Raw genomic sequence first — 10000 nt, 5'->3', positions numbered from 1 at the left:
TGACAGGCTGAGTCAACCCCCTGGTGTATTAATTCAGTGGCCCAACGGGGCTTGAACTCAGGACCTTTTGGATCCCAATCCGCTGCCCTAACCACTGCGCCAACACCAGGCTATTGTGTATATGTGTGTATATATATATATATATATATATATATATATATATATATATATATATATATATATATATATATATATATATATATATATATATATATATATATATACATACATACATACATACATACATACATACATACATACATACATACATACATACATACATACATACATATATACATATATACATATATACATATATACATATATACATATATACATATATACATATATACATATATACATATATACATATATACATATATACATATATACATACATACATACACATATATATCACGATATTTCAAAAAGTTGTGGATAGATTTTTGTCTGTTCTCTGTTCTCTATCCATCCTTAAAATGCCTTCCTTTTTAAGCATTTATTTTTCACAGACTGTTGCAGTTTTTCTTGTGAAATTTACAGAGTTGAGGTGTGCAGCACCTTGTTAGTAATTATCACATCTGATATAAAGAGGAATGCATTTGGAGATTGTGTGTGTGTGTGTGTGTGTGTGTGTGTGTGTGTGGGTGTGTGTGTGTGTGTGGGTGTGTGTGTGTGTGTGTGTGTGTGTGTGTGTGTGTGTGTGTGTGTGTGTGTGTGTGTGTGTGTGTGTGTGTGTGTGTTGCTGGCTGCTATCTCTACATGTGGGTGGGTTTCAGGAGGTGCAATGGAGAACTACCATATCTCAATGTATCCACCTCTGCGTGCAGGTGCGTGTGCATGTACGTGTGTGTTTTATGTTCTCTAAATAAAGCCTGGAATGGTGCAGTAAATTGCTATATTTGAGAATCCATGACTCAAGTTTTTCCTTTTCCATTGGAATCCACATTTCTGTAATCTTGTCTAAATTTAGGATTTATCTTGTTTAATAAACAAGTTTCATTCGAATTCGACTAGTTGGTGTCTTCTTTCTAATGCGCCACTTCAACTTGTTTCACGATGTCATTCTTGTGTGACTTCGGCATTGCCCTCTTTAACCTTGCCACCAGTTGTGGTTAACCTGAATCATCCTGGTATAGATTTTTTTTTGTTGTTGCTATTGCAGAAAATATCTCCAAAATAATACTGATCACCCATATTCAATCACCGCAGAATTTCTTCTGCTGACAAATTGTCTTACATTTACTTCAATCACAAGGGAAATAAGGCATGGGCAATGGCTATTTGGCCCACAATGCCTGTGTTATACCCACATCCAAGCACTCCCACCTAACAGCAGGTATCACCAACTGCACAGCTAACCCCAAGCAGGGAATTTGGATTGGGCAATGGAACACATAGACGCCCTGTTTTTTTTTTTTTTCATAAGATGTAATGGAATCTTTAACATTGATAACCTAAATGCAGATGGGATAGCTGGATTCAAGTCCCCACCTGAAGCCAAATGTCCTTTAAGAAGCAGCTTCATTTGTTCACTTTGAATTGAATCCAACTTTATTGGGATTGAAATATGAGACAAAACAACGGTATGGCCAGCATCTTATCAACTGAGCTTTCTATGTGAGGCAGTCTTCATTGCCTTCTATTTTTTTTTCTCTCAAGGATATTCTCGACTTTTTGCAATCACGAAGTGAATTGGCATTTTAGGTGATGGAACATTGCAGATCTACACCTTGTAAGTCTGAGAATACAACATTGAAATGAAATGATATTAAAAAGCTTCCTAATGTTTTAAATGATGCATTTTGGAAGCTTGGGGTGGTTAAGAATGGAAATATGGGCAGGGCTTCATTATCTTGGGGTCCCAGTACTTTGCGGTCACCTCTGGTGTTTTTTTTTTTTTCAAACACCGATGAGTATATTAATGTAAGTAGTTATGGTGTTTCTAACATTTAGATTTAAGCTACAACCACCTCTTGGCGATTGTATGTACTCGTAATTGTATTGTATGTAATTTGTATTTAATTTATGTGATTTGTATGTAATTTGTTGATTGTATGTACTCAGCTGTTTACAAAGTGGTATTGCCATTTAAACTAGAACGACACTCGGTAGAGCGCACACCTCTGACCGGTAGTGGCTGACCAGTTCGTGTTTTGTAGCTCACTGATAGGCCAGATATGCATCTGGACTTTCACCAAAATCTTATGATGTTTTTCTGGTCACCTACCCAATTCATCCACCAAGTTTGATCATAATCGTCCACAACTTTTTGAAATACAGTAACGTCCTATATATCGTTTTTGGCCTGAACTCTCAATGGTGAAGAATCACTTTAAAAATTCCAGTATTCTGATCTGGATCTTCCACAAAATCTAATCAAGTCATCCTTGTTATACACTCAACATGTCCCCCAAGTTTCGTCTGAATGCGTCCATAGTTTTTTGAGATATTGTGCTCACAGACACAGACAGACAAACAAGCAGGGGTGATTAAGTAATTTCTTTCCACCTTCGGTGGCAGAGGTAACTAGAATGGCACTTGGTGGAGCACATACCTCCACCAGGATGAGCAGTTTATATTTTGTATCGCACTGATAGGACGGATCTGGATCCAGACTTAAACCAAAATCTAATCGGCTTGTTCTTGTCACAACTCGTTCATAACTTTTTGAAACATCGTTCTATATATCGTTTTTGGCCCCATCTCTCAAGGTGAAGAATCATTTTAAAAATTAAACAAATATTCTCGGATCTGAATTCGGATCTTCACCAAAATCCAACCAATTGGTCCTTGTTACACACCCAACCTGTCCAGCAAGTTTCGTCCAAATTCGTTAGCAACTTTTTAAAATATTCTGCTCCCAGACAGACAAATAGACAGACAGGGGTTAGAACATAACCTCTGTCCACCTTTGCTGATGGTGTTAATAAGGTGTCTCTAACTTCTGATATGGACTTTTTATTTCCAAGTGAAACAATAAACATAATTGTTCCTAATGTTGTTGAAAATACAAATCTCATATTTTGTCTCACTTAACCACTTCTACCATCCTCTAGTATGAGATCCTGCTGTGCGTGCAAGAACACGAAGATCCTGCAATAGATCTCTGCAAGCGTCTTCTTGGGAAGTATCCTAATGTAGATGCCAAGCTGTTTGTTGGTGGAAAGAAGGTTGGCATTAATCCCAAGATCAACAACCTGATGCCTGGCTATGAGGCAGCACGCTATGACGTCGTCTGGATCTGTGACAGCGGTATTCGAGGTGTGTTTAATCCTTATGCTTTTCATTATTTGTCACATGAAGTTTTGCACTGCGTGCTTCGGCCTAAGTCACATTTGCCACGGCGGCCGTGGGGTCTCCAAAATCAACGGCCACTAGCAATTATACGGCAGCCACAGTATTTTCACGGTCACACAATGTAGCAGTCACATATGTTTTTATTTTTCGGAGGCCGCATGGCGTATTTAGAAATTGTGGAGACCGAAAACGTGAGGTTGCCGTACGGTCTTTGATTTGATGTCGCACGGTGACCTTAAGGGGGGCCCTGCGGCAGCCATAGAATTTTCAAGGCAAACGCAAGGTAGCCTCGAGGTGCCCGCAATGCGACCGCAGGGGGGGGGGGCCCTAAGGCGAACGTTCGGCCAGACGGACGGTAACGAGTGGGGTCATTTTTTATTTTATTTTTTTTTACCAGTTTTTTTTTTCGGCTTGTCGATTTGCTACGACGAACGTAGAAATGAAAAAAGTTATAACTCCGCGTTGTAATTCCACGGCGACCCCTACGGCCTGTAAAAGATAGCCAAACGGTGTAGGGCCACCCTGAGGCCACCGCAGAAACTCTGCGGCCGCCGCACGTTTCTGTCAATTCAGAGGGTGCACGGCCGCCGTATCCTCGCCGTAGAGCAAATGTGACTTAGGCCTTACAGGTATAAAATGGAATTTGGTTCATATACAGGCTGTGCTGAATTACCAGGATTTTTTCCTGCATAGATTAACTGGTGCAGGGTATGTAAGGATCAAGTCTGGCACCCCAGGGATTTAAAAAAAAAAAGAAGTTTTATGTCATCTTCAAACAGTAAACTACAGAGTGCCCCACAGAAAACCAGGAAATTTGAGATTTTGAGATTTATTTTGCCGTATTTTACCATATCAATAAACTAACATAAATTTTCTAAAATAAAGTGTATCTTTGCTTTACACTACATTTAAGTTTGCTTTTGTTTTGTTTGAAAATAAAGTGTATCTTTGTTTTACACTACATCTAAGTTTGCTTTTGTTTTGTTTTAAATAAACTGTACCAAATTTCCTGGTTTTCTGTGGGGCACCCTGTATAACAGCTGATTGAACTGTTCACCATAAACATTGATAATAATACACACTGCATCCATTTCCCAGAGGATGCTTGAACATTCTTTCACGTGTCATCGTTGATAGCGGAACACTCAGATAATAGTTTCTTCTTCAGTTGCATGATATTTCTGATTTCTGGGAAGGTTGATGTAGACTCCTGACTTCAGATGTCCAGACAGAAAGAAGTCGAAAGATGTGAGATCCGGTGCTCCCACTTTCGCCATGACCTCAATGGTGCCTGACTTGGACCACATCCTGTATAATAAATATATCAATGTTGAATAGAATTTTGACAAAACTTTGGGTTTGCTGCTTTGGCATTGCCATCGGAGCACAGAGCGCATGATGCTAGAATCCCAAGTTCATGTCCTGTCATCTGCTATGTTGATTTGTCCATCTCCTAATGTCCTGGTTCTACATGTAAGATATGTACAATCTGGGGCATTCCATGTCAAGTGTACACACCCTCCTGACACTAATACCTCATTTTCTCCCCATATGTTGGTCATTTATTCACTTGGGTGAAAAAACTCAAAATACCAACTTTTAGACCTGTGGGCCCATCGGGGCCCATTTTAGGGACCCCCCAAATTTGGGCACCCCCGGCTGCCCCACAATCTTCCAGAGGCCATATCACAGGTTGTAGTGGTCCGATTTGGCTGATCTTGGTATCAAAATGCTCGTAAAAGTGAGATCTTTCGAATCGCATAGAGTAAAATCACTCCAAAACAGTAATTCAAAAAGTTATAGTTTGGGGCGCCATTTGAATTTGGGCCCCCGCTCCCCAGCCAAACCGATGGTCCCGATTTTTTTCGTGTGAGAATACCCCTTCATATACTCCAACACCTCAGCATAAATGAAAATGGGATCTCAATGGGTTCAAGTGTGATGATGGTTTTATTGTTCGGGGACTCGGGTGCTGGACACACAATACGCCACAAAACATAGCACAATATTTGAACACAAGATTTCCAATACACTTTATCAGTATATTGTACATAAATGTTCCACATGCACATGCAGGAACTGGAAGCGATATTAGTATGAGTAAGAGTTTTTCCTGGCATATTATAGTCAAGATTTTTTGCCAACCAATGTTTTATTTGACAGCTGTGTTTCTTTTTTACTGATTGTGGAGGTTCTACCTTTAGCAGTTTTTGGTTCTACGGAAAGAAGTATATCAGAAATGTCTAAAATGCAGTGATCTTCAATGTCAGGAAAAAAGAAACTATTTGCGGGCCCGTTTGGATGAAGAAAATTCACTTTCACTTCATGAGTGTCCTGAAAGGCTTCTATGATGCAGGCAAGCCACCATTTTCCATCATAGTGCACTGTGACATAACCTGAGAGTTTCCCGTTAAAAGTTGGTGTAGATTTTGAAATAGCTGACTCGATACGGTGTTCCTCGCTAAGGCTGAATTTGCATACTTGAAGAGCAGTTTCAGAAATAGGGATGAAAGCATGAAGTTTTTGAGTTCCAGCTATGGTTTTGGCCGTTTTTAACCTTTCTTCCAGATTTCGTTCTTCCTCGTCATACGCATCTTGGATCCCGTAACCAAACTTCATTTCATTCAAACCATTTTCAGCAAAGGCGGAAAGATCTTTTGGAGAAATAATTTGACTGTCGTAAGGTCTACGCAGGCTCTCACGTGTTGCTTCTCGTTTGACTGTACCTCCCACGCCATCTGAAGGGCCCTTGCCATGACTTGTGGCAAAAAATGCCATTCTGCGTCAATACCATACTCTGGTTTGTGACGACAGAGGTTTATGAAGGCTTTTCAATTCTTATATTGGCCAGTGCAACCGTCTGAGAAATAGTAAAGTTTCTTTACATTTCTAAAGCTACATTTCAAGTGTTCAATGAGCATTCTTTGGAAGAGTTGGACTGAGACAACGTCGTGAGTATTGCATTCTGATATAATCGTGAACGAATCATGGTTTAATTTGCCATCGTCCAATTTGAAATTGTAAACCCAGGGGTGAATTGTCGCTTGAGAGCAGTTCCAATGGAATCCTTGGGCCGCATCCTGCATGACAAACGAATAGTTCTCTGAGAAGTCTCCAATAATGACAAATTCTCCTTCACTGATTTCGTCTTTCTTATTTTTCAGAAACTGAGATTGGGCCTTGGCAATGAAGTCGTGTCTCATTAATTTCACCACGCGTTCAAAGACTTAATTAATGAATTCTTCCAAAGGCAGGACCAAGTAGCTCAGTTCAGATCTGTCGGTGGATGTCCACTGTTTAAACTGAATTTTATCAATATCCTCCAGTTCATAAGCACTCAGTAGCTCGGTTTTGAAGTCTTAAATTGATGGGCAACTTTCACAAGTTCTGAAATAACATGCCGGTTGTGCTGGGTTACAAACTATGCATGCAATCACATGATGATAGCTCGGAAGTTTGGCTATCTGTGGCATTTTGGAACCAAACATCATGAGTTTCACATTTTGATGTATCGTACATACACATACACTGTGTGTACCGCTTGAACCGGCCAGGACACACTCGAAGGGACGGAGCAATGTGAACTTCGCGAATCCAACTTTCAAGCCAGGGTTCTTCTTTTTGAATTTCTGAAACGGTTCACTTGAGATTGTTTAGTACCAGGCGCTTTTGAATTTTGTCTTTTCTATGTTCATTCCTGACCACCACACAGTCCTTTTTTCCCAGCATTATTCGGATGACTTCATCACTTCGGTAAAATTCGGTTACGGCGGATTTCACTTCGTCAGGCAATATTTTACCCTGTTTGGGATTTGGAGACGATAGCACACCATTTTCTTTGTCTAAACTTTTGGCTTGCACAGCCATTCTTTGGGAGCAACTGAATTCACTCATCATCCCTCTGATGCCCATATTCCTAGCAAATATTGTCAGTATACGTATTTGCTCTGAACGGCTCGAAACAACGTATTTTTCTTTCAGGCTTTTGCTCACCTCTGGCATGCAGTTTTCATCACATTTTAACGCTGTATTTTGTGTTTTCTCCGCAGTGCTTGGTCCAGCAACTAGTTCTAATTTCTTTCGCACAGAATCTTCCACTTTACTTTGCATTTCAGGAACGTATCCTGGGTTCCTTTCCACCTTTCGTTTGTCGAATGGGCTTTCGCCTATCATCGATAACGACTGGTAAATAGGTCAACTTCTGCTTCTCGCTAAAAAAAAAACCTCCTTGTCCTCATCTGTTGATATAGATTCTGCAATGCCTTCGAGAGTACCTTCTGATGATAATTTTGAACTGGTCGAAGATGATTCTTCAATACGCTCTGGTGACAACTAAGAGTTTTTTTTTTCTGCACGAAGTACAAAGTCTGTCATCTTTTTTCACCTTTGAAGAAAATTTCATCAACATATCATTTGACACATTGCGAAGATCTTTTCGTTGTTTCGATTTATGGCAGCTGAACGGATCGCAACAGTATTTTCGGAACTCCTTTCGATCTTCAGTCGCCATGCTTACTGCAAAATATGCAAAAACTGAGATTAGCCCATTTATAACTTAATTCGATGATGGTTATACAAAAAATGTACACTTAAAAATCAACAGACACAATAGGCAGAATAATTTTTCGCAAATGATGCAATATATATATATATATATATATATACATATATATATATATATATATATATATATATATATATATATATATATATATATATTAGTCCAGAGATGATGATTGTCAATTTCAGACATAAAGTCGCCTGCCAGCAGGTGACGTCATTGGAACGATGACGGCAAATTTCACCCAATGTCGAATCAAGAATTAGTAATATGTGGACCCCAAACAATAAAACCATCATCACACTTGAACCCATTGAGATCCCATTTTAATTTATGCTGAGGTGTTGGAGTATATGAAGGGGTATTCTCACAAGGAAAAATCGGGATCATCGGTTTGGCTGGGGGGTGGGGGCCCAAGGTCAAAGGGCACCCCAAACTATAACTTTTTGAATTAGTTTCGGAGTGATTTTACTTTAGGCAATTCGAAAGATCTCGTTTTTACGAGCATTTTGATACCAAGATCATCCAAATCGGACCACTACAACCTGTGATATGGCCACTGGAAGATTGTGGGTCAACCGGGGGTGCACACATTTGGGAGGGGGGGCTAAAATGGGCCCCGATGGGCCCCCAGGTCTGAAAATTGACACATAATGTTTTACCGTGGATACAAACACTTGCACAAAAAAAGAGTGAAATCTGAGACGATGTGTCAAAATTTCGCTGAAAAATGTGCGCACTTGACATGGAACGCCCCATCTGTACTCCTCCATGAGACTTGGAGGTCACACTAAATGTGAGTAAAAAGTGCACAAAAGGTTTTTATGGGAATTCCACCCTTTTGTTATGTGAAAATGAATTGCACCAGTATACACTCACGTGTTGATCACCTCCACTGATTGGTTGATGTCCAAACAAAGTAATGTGCCAGTATAAAGTCGATAACACTGCAGGTCATTATATTGGTCAGTCATAAGCATATGGAAATCAATATTTGTTGGTGAAGGATAGAAATTACAGTAAGATTCCATATGACCATAGGGTCTGTATGTAAAGACACTTGAGTGGTTGGAAAAGGGTGGGGGGATAGACTAGAGCTCTTTTAAACCCCCAACCCAGTGTCAGCTCGTTTTGGGGGCTTATATTTTAGGTGCTGTCAATCCGTACGTCCTTGCATCCGTATGTCTGGATCCTCTACTCAAAATTGACAGGACGACTTACTTTCATATTCGACATGTGCATGCAATAATATCTTGGCACGAGGGATGTCAAGTTGTTTTAGGATCGGAGCCAAATGTCATGTGGGGGAATTTTATTTCCCAATTTCGGCAATTAAAAAATACGGGAGAGAGTAATGCAGGATTTTATATATGCTTTTGGGAACCATTATTTATTTATATACACTTTACCATCACAACTAACACAGAACCTTAAATTAATTATTTGTTTATTTATATATGCTTTACCATCACCGCTCTACCACCTTGAACTATTTATTTATTTGTTTATATACACTTACCATCTCCACTACCCTCATATTTATTAATTCATTTATTTAGTTCAATATAAATTCTACACATCCCATTTTAAGGTGTGGTTGCGGGCTGCGTCCTCAATGAGGACTCGCATCCTTGTTAATTATAGAAGCGATGGAGGTGGAAAGCTGAAATGCTCCATAACTGATGCTTTAATGTAATGTAAATTATTTAGGGGAAGACAGCCAATTCAGCTCTTGCCAAAGTCCTTGTTTATTTCGGCCTCAAAAACGTGAATACAAAACGTTATATTTTCACTTGCACATTGTGAAACATGAGTGACTACAACATTCCTTGATATGTCTGCCTTTCCAACTTGAAAACAGGTGAAAATGGAGTTTGTCATATAGTGTGGCAACAGGTGATCAGAGGGATGACTCTGGAGTTGAAATGGGAGATCCCTGCCGATGATGGTAGTGTGTTGCATTTATCAATTGTTACCTCCGCCACCGAAGGTGGATGAAGGCTACGTTATTTTTTTTAATCCCTGTTTGTTTGTCTGTCTGTTTGTTTGTGAGGAGGATATCTAAAAAAGTTGTGGATGGATTCTGACGAAACTTTGTGGACAGGTTGGGTGTGTGACGAGGACAAATTAAGTTGATTT

General features: G+C 39.7%; 1 protein-coding gene across 3 annotated transcripts in view; it reads left to right on the top strand.

Moving 5' to 3' along the window:
* Positions 1-10000, top strand: part of UGCG (UDP-glucose ceramide glucosyltransferase) — an 82441-nt gene that overhangs the window by 43620 nt on the left and 28821 nt on the right. For all 3 annotated transcript variants that reach the window (XM_085886179.1, XM_085886177.1, XM_085886178.1), the window contains one exon: positions 3060-3264. In XM_085886179.1, coding sequence (XP_085742305.1) covers positions 3060-3264 — 205 coding nt within the window. The remainder of the gene's footprint in view (positions 1-3059; positions 3265-10000) is intronic.

Source organism: Eptatretus burgeri, chromosome 6 (assembly GCF_056783735.1).
Source record: "Eptatretus burgeri isolate ZD-2024b chromosome 6, Ebu_testis_v1, whole genome shotgun sequence".
Classification (NCBI taxonomy): Eukaryota; Metazoa; Chordata; class Myxini; order Myxiniformes; family Myxinidae; genus Eptatretus; species Eptatretus burgeri.
Note: the sequence above shows the minus strand (reverse complement) of the source record. Positions and strands in the feature narration are given on the sequence as shown.